Source organism: Xiphophorus maculatus, chromosome 22, assembly GCF_002775205.1.
Source record: "Xiphophorus maculatus strain JP 163 A chromosome 22, X_maculatus-5.0-male, whole genome shotgun sequence".
Classification (NCBI taxonomy): domain Eukaryota; kingdom Metazoa; phylum Chordata; class Actinopteri; order Cyprinodontiformes; family Poeciliidae; genus Xiphophorus; species Xiphophorus maculatus.
In genome coordinates this window covers 12,163,986-12,185,688 of record NC_036464.1, presented here as the reverse complement: position 1 = coordinate 12,185,688, position 21,703 = coordinate 12,163,986, and the positions used below count along the sequence as shown (strand labels likewise).

The 21,703-nt window shown below is 39.3% G+C and overlaps 1 protein-coding gene across 5 annotated transcripts in view; it reads right to left on the bottom strand.

The window, feature by feature from the left end:
- dst (dystonin) overlaps nt 1-21,703 on the bottom strand; it is a 112,920-nt gene that overhangs the window by 55,466 nt on the left and 35,751 nt on the right. For 4 of the 5 annotated variants that reach the window (XM_023327802.1, XM_023327806.1, XM_023327804.1 and 1 more), the window contains 27 exons: nt 16,149-16,315; nt 15,840-15,952; nt 14,748-14,854; nt 14,548-14,667; nt 13,944-14,039; nt 13,715-13,842; nt 11,829-11,922; nt 11,586-11,740; nt 10,365-10,845; nt 10,153-10,281; nt 10,000-10,077; nt 9,762-9,923; nt 9,422-9,526; nt 9,215-9,310; nt 8,995-9,120; nt 8,339-8,491; nt 8,086-8,240; nt 7,871-7,997; nt 7,575-7,758; nt 7,068-7,225; nt 6,792-6,970; nt 6,563-6,701; nt 6,283-6,476; nt 5,931-6,093; nt 5,763-5,846; nt 5,544-5,651; nt 5,344-5,442 (listed from right to left, as the gene is read on the bottom strand). In XM_023327802.1, coding sequence (XP_023183570.1) covers nt 5,344-5,442; nt 5,544-5,651; nt 5,763-5,846; nt 5,931-6,093; nt 6,283-6,476; nt 6,563-6,701; nt 6,792-6,970; nt 7,068-7,225; nt 7,575-7,758; nt 7,871-7,997; nt 8,086-8,240; nt 8,339-8,491; nt 8,995-9,120; nt 9,215-9,310; nt 9,422-9,526; nt 9,762-9,923; nt 10,000-10,077; nt 10,153-10,281; nt 10,365-10,845; nt 11,586-11,740; nt 11,829-11,922; nt 13,715-13,842; nt 13,944-14,039; nt 14,548-14,667; nt 14,748-14,854; nt 15,840-15,952; nt 16,149-16,315 — 3,900 coding nt within the window. Of the gene's footprint in view, nt 1-5,343; nt 5,443-5,543; nt 5,652-5,762; nt 5,847-5,930; nt 6,094-6,282; nt 6,477-6,562; nt 6,702-6,791; nt 6,971-7,067; nt 7,226-7,574; nt 7,759-7,870; nt 7,998-8,085; nt 8,241-8,338; nt 8,492-8,994; nt 9,121-9,214; nt 9,311-9,421; nt 9,527-9,761; nt 9,924-9,999; nt 10,078-10,152; nt 10,282-10,364; nt 10,846-11,585; nt 11,741-11,828; nt 11,923-13,714; nt 13,843-13,943; nt 14,040-14,547; nt 14,668-14,747; nt 14,855-15,839; nt 15,953-16,148; nt 16,316-19,583; nt 20,601-21,703 lie in introns of those variants that run through there. The other variant, XM_023327803.1, reaches the window with a different exon arrangement.

The window sequence follows — 21,703 nt, the reverse complement described above, 5'->3', positions numbered from 1 at the left end:
ACCCTCAAGCACTGAGAGCCTCTTTTTCCTAGTGATGTCCCAGAGACCGGCAATGGGGCTATTGACATCTTCCACAACAACCCTTCTTGAAAATATGATGTCTGCAATCTCATAGATGCTTAAAAGACCACTGCGATAGCTTTCAAACTCAGACATTTCAAGAAATCTTTGACTTAAAGCAGATTCTAGACAAAGCTGTCGCCCACTTCTGGCATCTGTGATGAAGTGACGTGAGTTTCCACTTGGGTCAACCAGAGAGTTTTCCTGCCAGTTGCTTTCCTGCTGAGACAGGAACAGATAGGTCTTCTTGTTGATGTGTTTCCCCTTGAAGGCTTCGTACACTGACATTTCCGATCCACAGCTGCTGTTGACGACTGACATTCTATGAGGACTCATGGGAGATGTGTTTGTCAAGTGTCTCTCCCCAAACGGGACAAGAAACACACTGCCATTGATGTCATATAAGCAGGTCTTGAGTATTTCATCATAGTATGCTCTCTGTCCGGTGTCAGGGCTGTGGAAACCTTTTGGGTTGCTCACTGGATCGTGCAGACTCTGCAGAGTCTCTTTGTTTAAGAGACCCTCATTCAATGCAATAACAGCTGGGACTCTCATTTCTGTTTCTGGGTTAAATAACCCTCCTGAAGAAACCTGGACCTCAAGTATCTTCTTGCCTTTAAATCTATCTATAATTCTCTCCTCCATTGCCTGAAAGACAGAAAGTTTTCTGCCCTTACAGCTGTAGCCACTAACTGCTTTCTCTGCTTCCTTCAGTTTCTCTTTCATACTTAGATCTACGATGCCTTTCTCTAGCGCCTCTGCAACAGACACTGTTTCTCCTGTAGCTAGATCCACGAGACTGCCTGTTGCAGCCTGAGCCTCGAGGAACTCGAGAGCGTATGTCTTTGCAAGAAAGCCCTTTTCAGCTGCTTCTAGGAAGGGCATCTTTTTCTTACTTGACTCTACATAAAGTCCAGCTACCGTGGCAGGTTTATCAGTGTGATGAACAAGTGATGCTTGCACTTCTTCAACGGTGAGGAGGCCCATCTCCAACTTTCGTAAAACCCCCTCATCCAGAAGCTTATGCTTGATCCAGTAATGAATGTCAGGACTCCCAATTAACTCCTGGTACTTCTGGGAAGAGGATATGCCCTGTGTTCCATAAGATTTTCCTGTACTTTTTTCAGATGTGATTATGACTTCATGAGTTTCTCTGACTTGGCAAGTCTTACTGATGTTAGTTTCATTATGCCTTGGGTCTTTAAGTCCACACAGAGCCATGTATCCCGGCACTTTGACTGAGCTGGGAAGATCAGATGAAATTTTACTTTTGTGAGCAATGTGTTGCAGATTTTTTGCTTGAATACTGGGGGTTTTGTAAAGAGAGGCAACTTCCTTGACTTGCTTAATTCCTTCGAGAACGTTTTCTCTTTCCATCGTCTCCATCTGTAAATGTGACATCAGAGGAATGCTTAAGTTATGAAAGACAAAAGTTCACTTTTAAAACTAAAATATTCACAGTATTAAATTTCATTTAAATTAGTAAAATATCTTTAAATTTCACTCAGCAGCTTTCTTCATACCTTTTTAATATTGAGAGTTTCATCCTCGATTCTGCTCTTTGCTCCTTCAATGACCGTCGTTATTTTCTTCTCCATGGGAACATTTGCCTTCAACAGATCAGCTTTGCTATTTGCCACTTTTGGATGGACGGTTTCAGTCACCGCTCCTCTCAGAGTCGACAGAGTTTTCTGCAGGTTTTTCACCTCTCTGACGTACTGCTCTATTTGTTCTCGTAGGGCTCTTGCTTCATTTTCTTTCAGTGACAGTTTGTGCTCACTATCTGACAGCTTTTGTTCAAACTTTGTTCTCTCAATTGACTGTTGATTGCAGAGGCTTTGCAGAGAACTTATTTTAGTGGCGAGTTTCAGTTTATCGTCCTCAAATTGGGTAATCTCAGACTTTGCTTTCAACAAGTCTTGCTCAAGCTTTGTTCTTTCGCGCTCCATTTTCTCCATTTTGAACTGAAGTTCCTTGTCCATATGTTGCCTTGATTCTATTGTGGTGTGTTGCAAAGTTTTAATCAGTTTTACATCTTGCTTAAAAAAATTGTTGAGTTTCTCTGCTAATTCTCCACTTTGTGACTGTTGGCCTTCCTTTGCAATCTCAGACTGCAAAAAAATCATTTTCTTCTCAATTTCTGCCTGCATAAGTGACAGCTGCCTCTCATAGCCTTCTTTCTGGAGCTCAAGTTTACCCTTTAGCTCCTCTAGCATCTTCTTACATTTCTCCAGCTGTTCCTCCATCTGCTGGGACCTTAGCTGAAGAGTAAAGTTTTCTCTTCGCTTTAACTCTGCATCTGTTTGGGTATGTTGCAGCTTGTCTTTTAGCATTCTGAGTTCTGTTCCCAGAGAAAGGTTTTTTTCCAGCGCCTCTGATTTCTCCCTCTTCAGGATTGTATTTTCACGTTGTAGATTTGAATGGGATTTGTCAGAACTGGACATGATTTCTTTGATAGTTAGATTGTGTTTCTGAATTTCAGTCTCCAGCAGAATAATTTTAGATTCTTTCGATTTTCTTTCTTTTGTCTCTTGGGCTAGTTCATCTTTTGCTCTTTGCATTGCGGCGCTAACCTCTGAAAGTTTAACATTCAGACTCTCTACCTTCCTTTCCACTGCTGCCTTGTCATTCTGAAGCGTATAAATTTCCTGCTTCAGGTTTTCTATGACCTTTTCAGAGTTGTTAGTTATTCCTTTAAAGCTGTGCTTGTGTTGTAAAAGTTCTTCTTCGAGAGCTTTAAGTTTATGCAGATGTTTCTGACTCTCATCAGATTCTTTTTGCAGCTCCACATTTTTTTTCTTCAGCATCTCGTTCAAATCATTTATTTCAGCTTTCTGCATGTGAACTTTCTGATTTACTACGTTTTTCTCAGCAAATACAGATTGTAGTTCTAATTTCAGATTTGCTATTTCTTTCTCATAATTTATGATTTTTCCATTTTGGGACTTTAAGTTCTGCTGCAGATCAGCGATGGTCTTTGTCTCCTCACTATGTTCTTTCAATTTAATTTGAAGCTCATGAATGGTCTGCGTTTTCTTACTTAGCTCCTCGTCAATAATTCTAACCTGAGATTTAGCACCCTCTATCTGTGACTTGAAGATTTTAATTTGCTGGTCCTTGCTCTCAATCTCCATCATCACTTGATTGAGTTTGGCTTTCACATTCTTGGCATTCTGCTCCACTTCTAAATTCATCTGCTTGAGCTGATCGATCTTCCTCTGCAGCTGAGACGTCAGGTTTTCACTCCTCTGAAGTTCTGCCTCGAGGTTCTTGTATTTGATCTGCAGGGCATGTTCACATCTCTTCACCGTGTTGCTCTCGTCCTTTGAGATTTGAAGCTGTTGTTTCCAGCTCTCCACCTCATTCTTTAAAGATTTTATCTTTTGTTCAGAGAATGATCTTTCTTTTTCCAGTGACTCTATTTGGATCTGAAGATTTCGAATGTCACTATCTGACGAGACGTTCGTCCTCATCAACTCATTGCATTTTGTTTTCAGCTGATCTATGGCTGACTGTTTGGAAGCTACTTCTTCCTCTAGGTTGTTTATCTTATACGAGTTCTCCTGCTCTACAGAGCTTCTCTTCTGCAGCTCCGATTGGGTAATTTTCAGCTGCTCTTTAAGGCCTTCTACTTCGGTGGTTTGGAAAAAGGTGCTTTGCTCCAATGAGGACTTTGCTCTCTGGAGAGATCTGATTTCTTCCTGAAATTCAGAGATGGATTTTTTCATGTTCAGCATTTCCTGATGGAAATCATCTGACTTCTGTCTAGTCTGGGCCCGTTCACCTTCCATCTCCATCTGCAGTTTTTTCAGTCTGTTGTTGCTGTCATCCAGAAGCTTTTTGTAGCTCTGCGCTTTCTCCTCAGCCATCTCTGCTTTTTTCTGGACCTGAGATAGTTCATCCAGTCTCTGCTGCAAGACATCATGCATTCTGTCTTCAGATCCCTCGAGTTGGGTGCCCAGTTCTGATTGGCTCTCAAGTCCCAAAGACTCTGCAGTCTGATCATTGTTTTTAGCTGGAACTTCACTCTGCAACTCCCCTGCTGCTAAATCTACTTCCTGTGCATTTGTTCTTCTTTGTAGGCTGGAAATCTGTTCATCATTTTCTTTCTTTAAGACTTCCTCGAGTTTCTTCTGAGTCAGACAAGAGGTGGCCTCTGACTGTTCCATTAAAGTTTTGGTGTGCTTTAATTCCTGCTCAAGTGCAGCTTTGTCTTTAATCACTATGTCTAACTTAGTGTGATACTGACTGACATCATGCTCAAGCTTTGCTTTCTGAAAGTTTAAATCCTCAACGATCTTCTTTTGTGTTTCTAGTTCTGCTTCCAGCTTCTCCACCTGTGCTTCCCTTTCCGTAAGCAAAACTTCCTGTTCTTGGATCCGTTCCTTAAGTTGTCTAATCTCTACTTCCCCTCTGGCTTTTTGGACCTCCATGCTCTCTGTCCTTTTTGCATCCTCTGCTCTTTCGAAAGCCCTCCTGTTCTACAATGCAAAAAAATTAGTCATCCACAGATTCACATTTAAATAAACATGGTTACCTCAAATATGCAACTATACTCCTAAAGAATCTCTCCAAGAGTTTGAGATTTAAAAAAATATATATTTATGAGAGAATGCTAATTTAGTTCATATTGCGAACAGTATCTAAAAATTATTTAATAGATTACTGATTATTTTTGTTAAACTAATAAATACATCATCATGCACATATTTCGCCACCCATATTTATTGGAGCAGCAGAATCTTACACTGGACAATTTAGAAAAGTAGTAGCCTTTAACTTGAATATTTCAGTCATTGGAATAGAATGTCACGTTAATAAAAAAGGAACAGTGTAGATAAAAATGATAAATATGAGTCTTTCATCTAAAATCTCTAAAATGCAAATTCTATTAAAACCACTTTACAAACTCCTAGAGAGATTTTTTTTTATTTGTTTCTGTCCAAGAATGCTTGAGATGTTTCTACCCACTTCACCATCACCAGCAGACATGCAGCTATTTTACACACTTATTTTTTCTTTGCTTCTTTTACTCAATGAAGCAAATTCTCTTTGTCAGCATGATGAGCCTGTGAGTCAAGAAGTCAAGTTGGATGAGAAGTGAAGCATATAGATTTGTGAACCTAAATATCATGCATCTCATTTCAGAAGAAAAAACAAAGATGGCATCATCAGGAAAACAAAAGAGGCCCCAGAAGCTGCAAGAACCAGAGCAAATACACTACAGGATGCATTTTTTGAGCATTATAAATAAATTTTATTCTTAAATTGAAACCAGCTCACCTCCTCATCTTCGGCTCTTTTCAGCCTTTCACTGGCAAACTTCACATACTGGGTCATAAGAGTCACAAGAGCAGTGTAGCGGGTTCGGAGGTCCATGAACTGCATGAAATTAATCCAACAAAGATAAACGTGTGAATGTGCAGAAAATACAAAAGCAAAAAATATTTTGCACTGTAAATAAAATCCATATCTAGTCTTACCTCCTGCTGAATGGCATCAGAGGAGCTCTGTATCTTCCGCTTTTTAAGAGGGGACTTGTGTTGGGAGTCAACCATAGCTCTGAATGTCATTAACTGCAGCTCATAATCCTGGAATTTTAAGCGAAATTTTAAAAATTTGTTGAAATATTTCTAGTAAATGTCAAGAAGATATTTTTTTTAAGTGTTGCCTTAGCAAAATCAAATAAAGTCTCAAATTACCTTAACAGCAGATGAGTACTGCTCCGAATACTTCTGACACTCATCGATTCTGTTTTGCTTTTGTTCCATTTCAGCAACAAGAACCTAAAAATAACACATATTTTAGAACCGAACACTATAAAAATAGATAGGTCTTATTATGAAAAGGGGACTTTAGTTCTCTCTTACTTTCTGTTTGTTTAATATCTCAGCAAGAGCCTTGCTATCATCAGGTTTGTTTTCTTGGGCTTTCAGCTGTGCCGTTTCCAGTTCTGAAATCCATTGATCCACACTGCTGTAGGAGTCTCTGTAGTGTTTCAGAGACTTGCTGATACCATCAAGGTCTCGCAGCCTAAAATTGTTATAGAAAATCTTCATGAATAATATAAGAGCTGTGCACACAAATCCTGTGATCAAATAAAATCGATTTTGGCTGGTCAAAGTTCTACAAAAACGGAAATTGGACTTAGAAAGTTGTGGCAAAATTATGATAAGTGCCTTATCTACACAAGACATGCAACAAAACACACGTCCTGCAAACCTGCTATCAATCTGAGAGTGAATGTTCTGCCATCTTTCACTCAGCTGATCCGCCCTCTCCTTGTGCCAGTCCAGGTCAAAGTCTCGCTCGTTATGGGCTTTAAACATGCGATCACTGATGACATGAGCTTTCTGCAGCTCATCCTCCATGTCGTGGAATACTTCCTGCCTCTCATCGATCTCTGTCCGCCATTGCTACAAACAGAAAGATGGATGACTACTTAAAACAAGCTGTCACAGTGCAAAATCATGTTTTTATATTTTTAAAAATGTAGCGCTACCTTAAGTGTAGAAATCACATTTTCAATGGATTTGACATCCGAGTTGACGGCATCCTCTTCATATAGTTTGGACTCATAGGCTTTAACGAGAGACTCTGCGCTCTGACTGTGCTTCACCACCAAACTCACTGTTTTCAACCTGCAAAAACAGAGGCTCCACTTCACTTCAACTATTTTCCGTAAAAAAAAAAAAATATCTCCCTGACATGCAATAAAACACATTTCTTACTTGTCCATATAAATAGAGGACATGGAGTACACTTGGCTCATGCTCTGAACGAGGACAGAAAGTTCAGAGGAAAGCGTGGACACAGACGGAGAACTTGCAGCCTGTCTGAAGAACTGCTCGCACTTCTCCCTCATGACATCCAGATCGCCCTTCAGCCTCTCCAGCTCAGACATCTTCCTCTGCAAAGCAGAATGTAGAATGTTATGAATAGCTACATCACATATGCACCTATTTATGTATGAAGGATAAAAAATAAAAAAACACTAATTTGATTACCTCGTGTTCAGTGATGCGCTGCAGACTCTGCTCCAGGTCATCTCTCTCCAGTGGTGATCGGATTTGCCTGATTAGGTGTTCCTCATGGGATTCCAGGTGCATACGGATGTTGCGGATGTCTGAGATGTAATGATTGTACACTGACTCCTCGTGTTCTTCTGTTGATAAAAAAATATTAACAATAAAGATATTATTAATTAAGAAAGGACTTTTTTGTAATCAGTAGTGTTTGACAGAAACCATGTAAAAAAAACAAAAGAAATTATGTGGGATACACACCACTAGGTGGCGGCATTATCACAGTGTATGTCAAGTTATGGTTCATGAATTGCAACACTGGCTTTTATTGGTTTAAATGTAAACTAATAGACACATTCCTATGTTTAAAAAGTATAAATGATGTAATTGTACAAAATCACAGTCTTAATTTATAGCTTACGAGCCTTAAGGGCCAAAGTGCCTCTGCTGTAGGCTGGGCTGTTATTAGGAGGAGAATTGAAGGCTTGCCTCGCTCTGCGGATCTGAGCAGTTCCTGGTAGTACTCCTTACAGGCTGCCACGTCTCTCTCCAGCTGTGCACAGTCTGCCACTGTAAACACCTCTGACTCCTTGCTGTCCTCCAGGAACTCATCGAAGTGGGACTGGAGGTTGCTCAGGACCTGCTGATGCTCGCCAGGCAACATCGTCTTTATCTGAAGTTGTTTAAAAAATGAAAGCATTACAAAACTCTGAGTGTGATCATAAACTAAAGCTAATTAGTAATAATTATTATCAGTGAGTGGGGGAACAAATATCTATAAATACCGAGGCTACGTTCCAGTTGCGGATGGCCCTTATGTCAGCCATTAGGTAATGCCACGACACAACACTCTTCATGTTGACATGGGAGCTGTGCCACAGCGTCAGGACATTTTGGTATAACTGTTCATTTCTGCAGTAGAAGAGAAGCGATTTAGACAATGAATGCTTTAGGAAACTCTCAACTTCACAAAATGGATCCTAGCTTCCGAGCGTCTCACCTTGCTGCCAAGTCAACAGCCTCTTTGTTGGGTGGAGGCACAGTGAAGCAAACAGAGGGAACCATGGCTTCATTCCCTGCTGGGTTGATGACTTTCCACTTGGCTCGGTGAGAGTTGCTCACCAAAACACACTCATCATCTTTATCAATGGTAATCTGAAAGAGTTAGGAGACAGATACAGCAGAGATCTGTTAAACAAGCTTCTAAATTAAATGGGAGTCACTGTGGTGTCATGTTTTTAAAACAACAATACCTCTATCTGTCGATAATCACATATCGCTCTGACAGGAATGGAGGACCTCAGGGGAATTTCAGGGTTTCTCGGCCGGAGCTGCACGATGTTTTTGGCCCTGCCCACTAACCCGGCAACAGTGCTACGGTACTGAAGTAGCTGCTCTTTCTCATCCTGAGAATACACACAAACAATATAGTTTGTACCATGACATAAAAAGTTTAAAAAATAAAAAACATTTTTTGGACTTTGCAATGTTATGACTAAAAACTTGTGACTGTAACATGACATTTTTTCTGAGAGACCAACATAAAATAGCACATTATTGTAAAGTGATGGAAAAAGTTATGAGTTGTGGAAGCATTCAAACAGATCTCAAGGAGCACTTTTGCCTTTATGGAAAAGTGGCAAGAATAAAGCCATTGTTGAAAAAATTTTATAAGTACTGCTAAAAATTTGCAGCAGGTTATTTGGGAGACACTGAAAACATGTGGAAAAAGGTGCTCTAGTCTCATTTATTTCCCACAAATGAGGAAAAAAAATGTGAAGCACAAACTAACTTTGTGCAATAACCTGAACACAACAGGGTCTGTGACCAGTCAAAATGTGGAAAACCTATTGTACTTTTCATCTTTACACACAAATGCATACACTTCATGTCATTGCATCAGTGTTACCATGGACTCCTGAATGAGATCCTCCAGCCGGTGCAGGCTACTTGATCGATCACAGCTGTATCTTCTCTGAATTGAATCTTTTAGGTTCTTAAGGTAGTCCATGGACACTTTGGCATCACTGAAAAACTGCATAGGGGAAATAAAAAAGAACGTAAAGGTTAGATATGAAAAAATAAATAAATAAATGCATTTAATTGGACAGTTTTAGGGTGCAACTCACCTCAAAAAATACAGCATTTCCTTTAAGATGCTGTTCGACGCAGGAGCAGAGCTGCAAAATCCAACTCCACTGTGTCTGCATTGCAGCTTTATATGCCTGTGAGGAAGCAAAATAATCAGACATACTGGAAAACTGCCTGCTAGAAACAACTTGTAGTTGTCTGCACAATTCCAGGCCCAAATACAGAAAATAGCACATTGGCCTCACTTCAATGGTTAGTCTGGCTGGGTGATTCTTCAGCATGAGGCGCTCTGCCTTGTCCTGCACAGACTTAATGGTGTCCTCTTTTTCATCCAACTCCCTCATCAGGTCCTGTGTAAAGACGTTAAGGTAAATGCCCCTAGTGCTAAGGCATGGTGAAGGATCAGCTACTCCATTGTCTCACATAATCTCACATCCTGCCTCAGTGTGGAGAGTAGAGGCAATCATTCAAGGTACCATTTAAACCCATTCCCTGAAATGATCTTTTCTGAATGCTGTAGACTGATTTGTTTTTTTTTCCTGGGTGCACGAAAGATCCCAACAGGTTAAGACAGAAATGGCTTACAGCATGGTAGTCTCTTTTCTGCGAGATGTTGCTGTTGCAATCACTCCAGTCGAAGGCGACCTCCTCTTCCTCTTTCTCGTTCAGCCAGATGAGCTCTTGAGTCGCCTGCGACACAAAGTCATGAAGGCTCTCCAGGTGGCTCTGCCGATCCCTCGAAGAGCTCTGAAATATTTCAAACAGTTAGACGACGACCTTAAAATGGGAAAATAATCAAGCTGAGCTCTAGGGTCATACTCACCAACAGTTGTTCGTACTGCTTATCGAGTTTGTTCAGTTTGTCTGAATATGTCAGCTTTAGTGGCATGTTCATCTGCATCTAGGAGGAAAACAATTTTGTGAATAAATAAATTTCATGCTTTACATCTATGAGAAAGTTTAAAAACTAACTCACTTCACTCAGTCGAGCGTCTTTGAGACTCATTTGAAATTCTTCAATGGCTCTGTGCACACTCTTATGGTTGTCCAAATGCATTTCCACACTGGGCAAATCTGTTCCCCACTCTGAGCGCTCCAATTGCAACTAAACAGAAAACGAAAAGAATGCAGTGAGTCAAAAAATTACATTTACAGCCTACATAAATAAAAAGGACAGAAACTGCTCACATGCATCTCTTCCACCCAGTTCAGGAGGTCCTGCACATATTTAAGGTTGACCTCCTCCTCCGACATGCTGGGGTCTGCCAGTGACGACTTCATCAGCGGCTTCCTGATCTGCATGTGCTTCAGATGCATGAGGTTACCAGGCTCCATGCCGCCCCCGCTTCCCATGTAGCTTGGGACGGAAGCCGGTGGCAGATTTGGTGTCAGGGAAGGGGTCAAAGGCGAGGTCAGCGACGAGTTGAGGCTCGGGGTAAGGCCGGAGGTGAATGTGGATCCAGGGGTACCCAAACCCCCTGATGTGAGAGAAGGAGTAATATCTGATGTAAAGCTGGAGTTAACGCTCTGTGGAAAGCCGGAGTTCAGGCTCTGCGTGATGCCGGAGATCATGCGCTTGGTTTGCTCTGTTGTTAGGGTGCGACCTTTGCTGTACACAGTGGAACACTCGGCTCTGAGGGCCAAGAGGTCATCACGGAGTCTGGAGACCCTAAAAATATCAGAGGAAAGCAGTTATCAGCTTTAATTGATCAAAATTCTGACTGTTTTTATTATTGTTTTAAATTAGAATAATATATTAAATAAATGTTCATATTATTAATTAAAGTAATTATAGTTTTCACTTGTAAGACTAATGCATTTCCTGCAGAGAAACTGAGTACTGCCTTTACGACAGCATGCCATATTTCAATTTAATTTTCAAAACAATTTTTAAAAACCTTTAATATTGTCAAACGTTATAAATTTGAACACAATAATCTTACAATGCAAAAAGCAAAATATTACTAAGTTTTTTTTCTATTTTCTAGTGAAAATATCTTAGTACACTTCAAATCAAACAAAACTTACTTACAAGTAACTTTTCCTAAAATATAGGAGTTTGTCTTAAGTCAGTGATTCCTTAATATTGATGAAAAAGTACAAGTTATCCATGAAATAATCTGCCAGTGGAACAAAACATTTCTCCCACATTATAAGTCAAATAAACGGACAGTGAAACTATTACTTTTTCATCAGTATTACGGAATGTCTTAAAACAAGCTCATATTTCTTGTTGAAAACTAACTTATAAGTTAGTGTTTTCTTACTTCAACTGTACTAAGATATTTGCACTAGAAACTAGACCAAAAATATCTAGTAAGATTTTGTGGTTTTGTAGTGTACAATATTTTTAAATTATTATATCCCTAAACAGAGTATCTTAGTGGGGAATTAGGATTCCCCTTGTACCTCTGAACAAGCTGATCCGCAAATGGGAATTTCCCATCCAGGAGAATCTGGATGTCCACCACTTGCTGCCGGAGGATATTCTCACACTCCAGCAGATAGCCTGCGACCTCAGCCTCGTTCACAAACTGAATCCCTGACTCGAGACGTTTTGTATCCTTAAAACGGGAAAGAAAGAAAAAAACAGATATTATCAACACCAGGAATAATTTTTTCTATCAACCTCTGCTTTCACAAAACACTTACAGACTGCAGAGCTGATCTCGCCAGTGCCAGCTTGTCTTCTCCATTAACACAGTCTCGCTGGACTCTGTTGGCAATCTGCTGCAACATCTCAAGCCTGAAAAACATAGGAATATTCAAGATATGGACTACGACTGAAATAAATGAATAAATGAATAAATAAACAAGCACACTTAAAAACAACATGCTTTGCAAAAGTCAAGAAAGAAGAAAGTATTTTCACCTGGATCCATAGGCGAGGTTGTTATTGAGAAAGACCGAGCTGTTAATCTGCAACGGCTCAGTGAGGATGCTGTCACAGGAGCCAAAGCTCGTATTAAAGCTACTGTTGCTAACAGTAGAGGTCCTGCTCAAAAATGCCATTTTACTTCACATTTTAAGCAGGCATTACTTTCACCAGTGTGCCACTAACCAACACTACCAATCAGAATTGGAGTCTGAAACCTCGATAGCCTGACAACAAGCTCTAATAGAAAGAACTGACAGAACCATCTCCAACCTTCTAATATTTATAGTGTTCCATCCAGGCGAAGGGTGTGTAAAACAAGCCACCCTGAAAGACAATCCCACTCCTTAGGGGATGAAAATTAAACAGCATGTTGGGACAGAGCAACTTCACAGGTAGCAGGACTGTAAGCACCACAGCCAAAAGAGCCACACCCAGAGCAGATGCTGCATTTTTCAAAGATGTTTGAACTACTGTGAACTGAACACAAAACACCATCTCCATAAAAATAATATTAATGCAAAAAAGGAAAAAAAAAAAGAAAGAAATGCAACTGGCATGTAATTGAGTTAGCCAACAACTGTTTTAAAATTGTTGTTTTTGGATAACTTGTTGACACAGCCGTTTCTTTCCACATAATTTGGCATGACAAAAAAATGAAGGAGCAGCTGCACAAGGTGACAGCATTTTTTCTCTTTTAAACTTTGACAATGAGCTAAAACGTGTCGAGAATAAAAGCAGGCTTTCAAAAAAGTCTAAACAGTACAGATAAGATTGTGAGAATAAAGTTAAACTAAAGGTTGACATTCCATACTATTATTGTTGTCTCAAAAGGGAGAACTTACAACACAGCATGGTTGCAGGTCATGAAACCACTTTAGACTGGCTAGCTGAAAATCAAGTGGTATGAATACTTTTGCAAGGCACTTCATTTGTGGGCAGATATTTCACACGTTTGTTCACATTCTTGTAAAAACGTTAAAAATGTTTTTCACTTTTGTTATTAAAACAATTTTTCAACCTCACTCTCATCCTTCTGACTTCAAACTCTACATTTTATTTCATTCCAGGCATTATGTTATGAAATGAGAAGAATTAAATAAAATGTCTTAATCGTATATTCAATGAGTATAAAATGTGTTATGTATGTTTGCAAGACATTTTGCAGATCACTCCATTACATGTTGAACATTAACATCTATGAATTATGCTCACTGATGTGCATCTGTGCATTAAGTCTTGTGTTTTTACAGACCTGCTGACTGTGCAAAAATATTAGAATAAGGGGATTTCTGCATATCGCACACAGGTGTCCAGCAGTGCCCTCAGTATCTAATTTCAGTAAAGACATTAAGAGGCTTGAAATATGATATGGGTGCACTCTGCCTGTGAAAACAACCTTACAGAGCAATACGCTAACGTGTAGTGTGCTTCAAATCATAAAGCAGCACATTAGAAAAACATTTTATGAGTTCAGTGCCTCATAATATAGTCATATAGTCATATTTTGACAATTTGGAACCAGGTATATAACCAGGTACAATTTGGAACCAGGTGTGTTTGTCTTTTGAGTAATTCACATTTTTAAGACCAAACTTTTAATAAATCTTGATGGGTCAAATTGAAAAAAACAAGTGCTGAAGCTCTCACTCTCTGCTCATACCTTTCCAGTTCTGGCCGCAGGCTCTTTTCTCTCTCCAGCATAGCAACAATTAATTTGCCCCATTCCTTCTCCACATCATTTGGATGATGGCTCGGGGGTAACTGAATACGTCCAAACTCGATCCACATCTGTGAGACCCACAGCAAAACCAAGCTTGTTATTGGTGTGACACACAATGAATGGCAATGAAAGTTAAAGAGAAAATAAAGTTGTTTTCTGTTTTCCATACCTCTAGCATTTTGTAGAGATTTTGGATTTTTGTTTTCTCATTTTCTTTTAGTGGTATTTCATGTTCTTTGAACTGTAGATACTGCGTATAAAGTGCCTGAGAAAATAAGTCATAAATTGAAAATTAAACTGTTTAATTGTTCCACAGGACAATGACCCTTTTATATAATTTTTGAAAATAACCACCCCTCTTTGCAACCGCCCTCACAACCAGGTCCACATATCCCCAAGGAATTACTCTCACTGTTGCAAGATATCAATATCCTACAGCTAATGGATGCTTCTTCTTTCCAAAATCCATCAACTGTACCTACAGTAGCAGACAGGGATCACATTATGCTGTTTGAAGCAGGCAATTAACCTTGACTGGTCAGATTTCTTGTTGTATGCTATGTACTTCCATTTAACCAGTTTTCTGTACAGTAAAAGACACAAATCTGTCCATCCTTTCAAAACCTTACAGTCAAGTTTACTACTACTACTACTACTACTACTACTACTACTACTACTACTACTACTACTACTACTTTGCAAGGTAAGTGCTACCAACTGCAATGTTGGAGTCCTAGTGGTGCCTAAAATTCATAAAATATAGAGAACCAAACCTTGAGTTCCACAGGATTGTTGGGGAAAGATCTATCTGACATAACGGCCACATTATGTTTTATCCACTGGCTGAGGTATTTGATCATGTTTTGGTACTCCACCCATTTGATATCAACATCCTGTTGAAAGACAGAGAGTCATCATTCATCAACTCTGTCAACAGTTCTTTCCTTCATGTGTGTCAGTGCCATGAACTTACATTAGGACTTATTCCATCAACACCGTCTGGTACTTTGGGGAAGGCGTCATACAGAGTTGAGACATATGTAATCACAGACTTCTCATCCGGTGACTGAACATCAACATCTGATAAGCAAAGTTGAAACCAACAGGTTAGGAAAGACCATATAACATGCTGAGAACAAGTATGTCTTCTTTGATGGTTTTAAAGTAAGTCCGGGAAATAAAAAATAATAATAAAATTGGTCTAAAAACGTCTTAGACACTGGTATAAACAAGTTTGTATGAACAAAAACATTTTGATAAATGTACTGTAATCTATTTAATTTAAATCTCAGCTAAAATGCAAAAGCAGAATATGAAACATTGCAATTACATTATTTAAGAACTTTTGGAACCAATAACTATTTGTCATCTGTAATGTCTCCACCAGTTTTTCATATCATTATGGAGAAACTTTGCTCCACTCTTCTGATCAACGATCATGCCTTAAACAGTTGTGGACATTTCTATTAGAATACCAGCACATCCTTTCCATCAGGTTCAGGTCAGGATGCAGACAGTATTACTAACACTATTCTTTTTTTTTTTTCAGATTAGCTGTTTTGACCAACTTCAGTTTTTGAACATCTGACTTTCGATGTGACTCTAAAATACTCTAATAAACATGAACTTACATAATAAAGCAAGGTTAATAAATACTTTTGAATAGTGATTAGCCCATGGTCTTCTGCAAAACAAGCCCAAATCATCTTAAATCATTCTTTAAACCCTTGCATGAGTTTTTTTTTACCCTGTGTGCAGTCCCAGCAGTACTTGCTAATAAGGACCCTGCATGCACTTTTATGATTTTTTGTGTGTGTGTGTGTGTGATTTTGGAAACTGACAAGCTGACAGGACACCCCCATCAGTTCCCCACTGTCCAACCATGACATCAGCTGTGCTCTCCCTCAGTCTCGCGCTATGACTACAGGAGGGTTAAACATAGTTTTGTACATTTAAAGCTGCAGTAGGTAACTTCCTCTGCAAGTTGTCAGGTTTCTCCTCTGCTTTCTGATGCACTACAGGTCTTCCTCCACAACAAACCCTGCCATGAAAATGTGGGTCTTACCCTCAGGGTCGAGCAGCTTGGCCACCCCCAACTGTTCAGCTACAGTAAACGCCTGCTCCAGATTGGAGCGGTTGGTCTGTGTCGACACCCGGCTCATGTCAACCAGGTCTGGTCTGAAATAAGAGGAAAACATGAAAGAAAAGAAAAAACGACATATGAGTTATTTAAAGAATGTTGAGATGAGTCAAGCTGGAAAATCCAAATAGGTAATAAGTATTAAACAAACATATGGAGCATAGAAGAATAAAGGTTAAGCCCATATGAAAAGAATAGTCTCATCAAACACATTACCATTCTGTGAAACTGTACCTGTATTTGTGAATGATGGCATTAAACAGCCTCCCATCTCTCCAGGAAGTGGTGAAGTTGTCACATCGTACACCTACATAGCCATCTGTTATTTGTTTAGACCAGAGCAGTAGTCTCTCCTTGGCTGTCATGTCCTCGGACTCCCCTGTGACGTGGATATCCGAGATCTACCACAGAGCAGAGGGAGAATGGTTTCACAATGCACAGACATGATGTTTATAGTTCAAAGAATTGAGTTGGTGTCACAGAGTTCACTTAAAACACTGATTTTATTATTCCATTATATATTTCAAATAAACACCGTAACTAAAATGACTGCAATCTCCCAGCAGTGCTATAGCCCTGAACAGAATCGTCGGCATTAAAACTAGATTATTCCAGTGTTCCAGCGTCACAGATCTGCTACATTCTTTCTCTTATGAGAATCATAAGATTGGCACCACCCAGTTATGCATATACTTGCATAAATATATGCTGCACACACCCAATGTCTACTTTTATGACAAGGCGTAAGTCCTTCGTTTTGACAAGGTTTATTGATGAGTGGTTGAGGTTATCCTAAGCCATCTCTGCAGTTATGATGCTATAGGTTTAAGCCTCTGAAGGAAATACTGACCAACACTTTCCTCTACTTTCTCCGACTACTTTTTAATCATGCATTATCTGCAATTACTGCTGCAATTTGATATATAGTCTCTTTTTGGTTTTCCTTCTCATACATATGGCCTGGTGTTTCTGCATTCAGCTGTTACAACTTCCTGGTAGAGAGAACCATAACTTAAATGCAGAAATAGATCAGCTGATTGTCTCTGCTGAACTACTCTCTCCTAGTCAAATGTACTTTGCTTTTCATTCTTTTCATATCTATCTAACTAGGTGTGTTTCTCTGCTAGATAAAGCCACTAAAGCAGCTGCTTCTGCCATTAACCCTGCTTTTGTTTTCTTTAACTTAGAGAGAGCTTCAGGATCAATGCTTCCATATTTTTGTGTAGCCACCCTGTCTTCTAAAACCTCTAGTCAGTTATGGGAGATGACCATTTACACAAAGCAGGATTCCTTTGGAGGTTTGTTCCTGTTAAAAGGTAGTTTTCCTTTCCACTATTGCCACATGATCAGAATGAAAGATTGCTGGAAGTTTAACAACTCGATGCAATCAACTGTCCACTGTTATCATAACACTCATGTAGGAGGAGCCAGAAATGCTACAAACTAAATTATTTCAAGTAATCAGGCTTCATCATAACTATAACAGAATTATAACATATGAAATTAGAATATAAATTTGATTGACTCTGTATGTTTGGACTAAATTGCTTCTGTATTTCTGTATATACATTGGATCTGTTTGTCTTGTAAAGAGCCTTGAGATGACAATAATTGTGACTTGAATAAGCTATTTGTTCAAATGAGTTGGACAAACTGTCTTAGTTCATTAGGCTTTAAATCTTCTGACTTCCTCTTCCTTAGAAAATACAAACACTCTCTGAGCTCTTTAAATCCAGGACTTAGTGGTGCCTTCTTTGTTGCTTCTCCTTCTTTCTGAAGGAAAAGCAGCATTCTCATTTACGTCCACAAACACAGCCCTAGATGTTTTCCATGGTGGTCATATATTTGATAACCTATCCATTGACAGTGTCTTTATTGTGCCTTGCATTTTGCAAGAACCATTTCAATATGTCCACGTATTTAGGTTTTGATCTTTTTCTGTTCAACTTTGTCAAATAAAACTTTCAGAAGAACCATCTTAAATCAACATACCTCTCCCTGATAGAGTATAAGAGATTCCACTTTCAAGGACTGAGAAATCTATATGAGATATACACTTGAGCATGAACATGACACAGTGCCACTTCACAGGTTGCACTTAGAGTTAACTGCGATTACATCTAAACACTGTCTATAGTACTACTCAAATTTTGGAAACATGGCAAATATTATGAGAAGCCAAAAATGTGGAAACACTACATAAATGACAAAAACACCAGCAAATCAATAATGAAAAAGATAATAATAATAATAACAAGTAAGCTACAACAAAAAAGCACACAAAGCAGATACAAAATATACTATGAGCAAATAAGAGCTAAGTTTATGTTTTATGCAGAGAAATTTAAAATGAGAGAAATAACTATAATATCCACTGAAGATTTAGTACATTTCTTAATTTGTGCAAAAGAAACAATTTAACTTTTATAGTAGCTTCACTTGGAATTTGAGAGACAGATTATTAAACAAGCATCATAGTATATTATACACAAATTACACAATAAGTACTTGACCCCCCTTCAAACAACACAGTTTTTCTTTATCCATGTGACAATTATAAACAGCACACCTGTTCACATTGTTATTCTTCCATTTTAACGTTGCCACAACAGTCAAAACCAAAGATCTGTTAAAGAATAATACTGGGACCACAGCAACCAAGATCACCTTTGATAACACATCATACTACAATGTATAGACATTACTGCACACACTATTAATAATATAAGAGCAGCTTGTTTAAGTGCCCAGCATTCAGGGTGTCAAATACAAGTAACTTTTCTATAGTTACTAGTGTAAACTATGCTTGATGGCACTTATGGTTCAATGCAGCATGAGAATGGTAAAGAAGGAAAAATCGTCATAAGGTGATTAAGTCCATAAGAAGCATCATGTTATGTATGTTTGCATTGAACGCAAAAACAGAAAGACAACCAAATCTGTAGACTTATCATATCATTATCAAATTCGACAACATTATCAAATATTAATTGTTTCCATATCATGCAGCTTTAGACAAGCTTAACTTAAATCTGTCAGAGAATATAACTAAAGTATTTAGAGAAAGATTGGGATAAAGTGCTGAGTTTAGATAATACCATGTGCAAGTTCTTTATTTTCAACTTATCTTGCTGTGTTTAGAAGAAAAAAACGGGTGAGTATGACCTGAAAATCACCACTCCTACAGGGAACCAGAGGTGAAAACCTAATGTGTCGTGGGCAGTTTCGTCTAAGGACACAAGATAACTTCAACACCCTGAGGAGCTCATAAATAGAGCCAAATAGCATGCAGGATGTGAATCTACTGTAGAGTCATGGAATACTGTTACAGAATGACCAAGATCCCAAATATGTCCAGGTAAAGTTGAGGAGTAGCTAAAAAAAAAGTACATTCTTATTGTATTCAGATCTCGATTCCACAGGAAATAAATCAATCAACAGTGGCCAATCAACAGTAGAGAAACATACGTTGAACCCACCAATGTGTGCCAATTTTGACCATCTACAAGAAATCTAAAATTATGTTTGGCAATGAAGAAGGTACATTTTTAATGTAGCAGTAGTGCCACCTTATTATAAACTGACACCATCACTGTTCAGGTGCACCGCTTTTTCACCCTGCCCTGAATCACCCCCATGGTAACTATTTATAGCACACTCTCCTTTTACCTTGCGTTGGGTGGAAACAGACTTGGCAGGAGCTGGAGCAGGCTCGATGTAACCAGGGCAGGTGTACGTCCTATGTCTCCTCCTCCTGTGTTCTTGAGACCCACATATGATCTTTGCAAACATCTCCTCACTCCCAGGTATGTCATTGCCCTTCAGAGTTAGTAACATATGCTCCACCGCTCCGAAGCTAACAGCATGTCTCAGTTGGTGCTGCAGGAGCTTCTTTACAGGCAGACCGTCTTTGGCCGAGACATTCTTGGGGTTTGCACTAACTCCATGGTGCTTTCCTTCAACAGCATTCCTGCAGCTGTGATTATTTCCAATGTCTGTAGACAAACTCTCCAACCTACATGCCATCCTTGTGTCAAGAGGTGGATTACCATCACCTCTGAGGACAATAACTGGTACCTCTCCAATATATACACCTTTACTGAGACTACCTTGCCTGGTTAGTTGGTTCTCCACCTGGGAGAGTTTACTAATCTCTGTTTGGTTTCGCTTAGAGTTGTCTTCTGAGTCATCTTGAAGCTCAGAACTATTGCAGACAGTACTGCTTCCAATGGATCCACCTGGGGAACTCCTACTTGGTCCATTAGGCTTTAAATCTTCTGATTTCCTCTTTTTTCTCTGAAAATATTGACGACCTCTGAGCTCTTTAGATCCAGGACTTAATGGAGCTTTCTTGGGGTCAACATAGCATTCTTCTTTAGGTCCCCGAACACAGCCAGAGATGTTTCCCATTGCTCTCAAATCTTTGAATACTTTTCCATCGACAGTGCCAGAACCCCAAACAGCAGAGGGATTTAAACATCCAGTGAGCTATCTCTCAGTCTATAGAAGCATTATCCCTCTGATGGAAAGCCATTAGATAACTAGAGCAGAGGAACATACAAAAGCAGCTGCAGTCCGGCAGCGAGACAAGAAGCTCTGAACTCAGAGGAGTCTACTTCGTCCTTTAAACTTCCTGCTGAGAACCGGTCAGCCTTTACTCACGCTGCGCCTCTTCCGTGTTCTCTCCTCTTACACTACAGTCTTTGCTGACCTTTGAAACATTTTCCCAGCTTTGCTAATCCGGCGCAAACACCATAAATGCACACGCAAACGTGGCCCACGTGCTTCTGGCACTCAGCTGGCCGAGAATGAAAGAGACTTGTGGACAAACCAGTTTAAATCTGGCTAGTCTGCTTTTGTTTCCCAAGAATAATTCCACAAACAACAGCTGTTTCTACATTTCTTTAAAACAGTAACAGCATACTGTGAAGCAAAAGTGACAAATTATGCTTTTGCACAGAAACCGTGGCCTCATGAACCAGAGAGAGTCTCAGAAGAGCAGGACGGATAATTGAAAAACAGGATGGTACTAAAATAGCATGAGAAGCTGGACAAAAAGTCATTTCACTTCACTTTGTTTATCGATAAAATCACGATAGCTGTGCCAGAAGAGAGATTGGGGGTGAGTTCCTGTAAACAAAGCAAACATTACAATTAACAGTTTTGAAAGTGACTAATAGTCTGATCAGGAAGTGACTCACCTTATAAAACCATTAGAGCTACTAGAACTGTCTGGCAACATGTAATGAGCATCAGGGTAAATCTAAAAATTACTATATGTCCATGTGAAGCATAATATTGACATTTTTCCAGAGGTCACAGTCACCGGACACCAAGTACAGTCCAAATAACAGTCCTTCTTCTAAAGATGTAGCATAAAAGCAGATCGGATCCTATTTGTTTTGTATTATTAGCTTATCTCTCCAGATACCAGTTAATTATAAGTTAATGATATGCAGCAAGACTTGCTGTTCCGGTTGCAGCATTCTTCGTCAGTGACAGAGTTTTAATAAGAGTAAAATGAAAGTGACTCATCAAGCTAGCTGCATAATGAGAAAGCAAATGCATTGCAGAGCGAAGCAGTGACATAATCAGGGCAAAATAAACAAGGAAGTCACACAATCTCCTAAAACCCCTGACGTTAGTAAAGTGCTACAGAGGTACCATGGCAGCAGCCAGACTCAAAACAGTATGATTGCCACATAGAAATGCAGTATCTTAGAGTACACCTTTGGATGCTTTGTTACAGAACTGTCCACATCCCTGCTCAGACAAGACTAAAACACAAA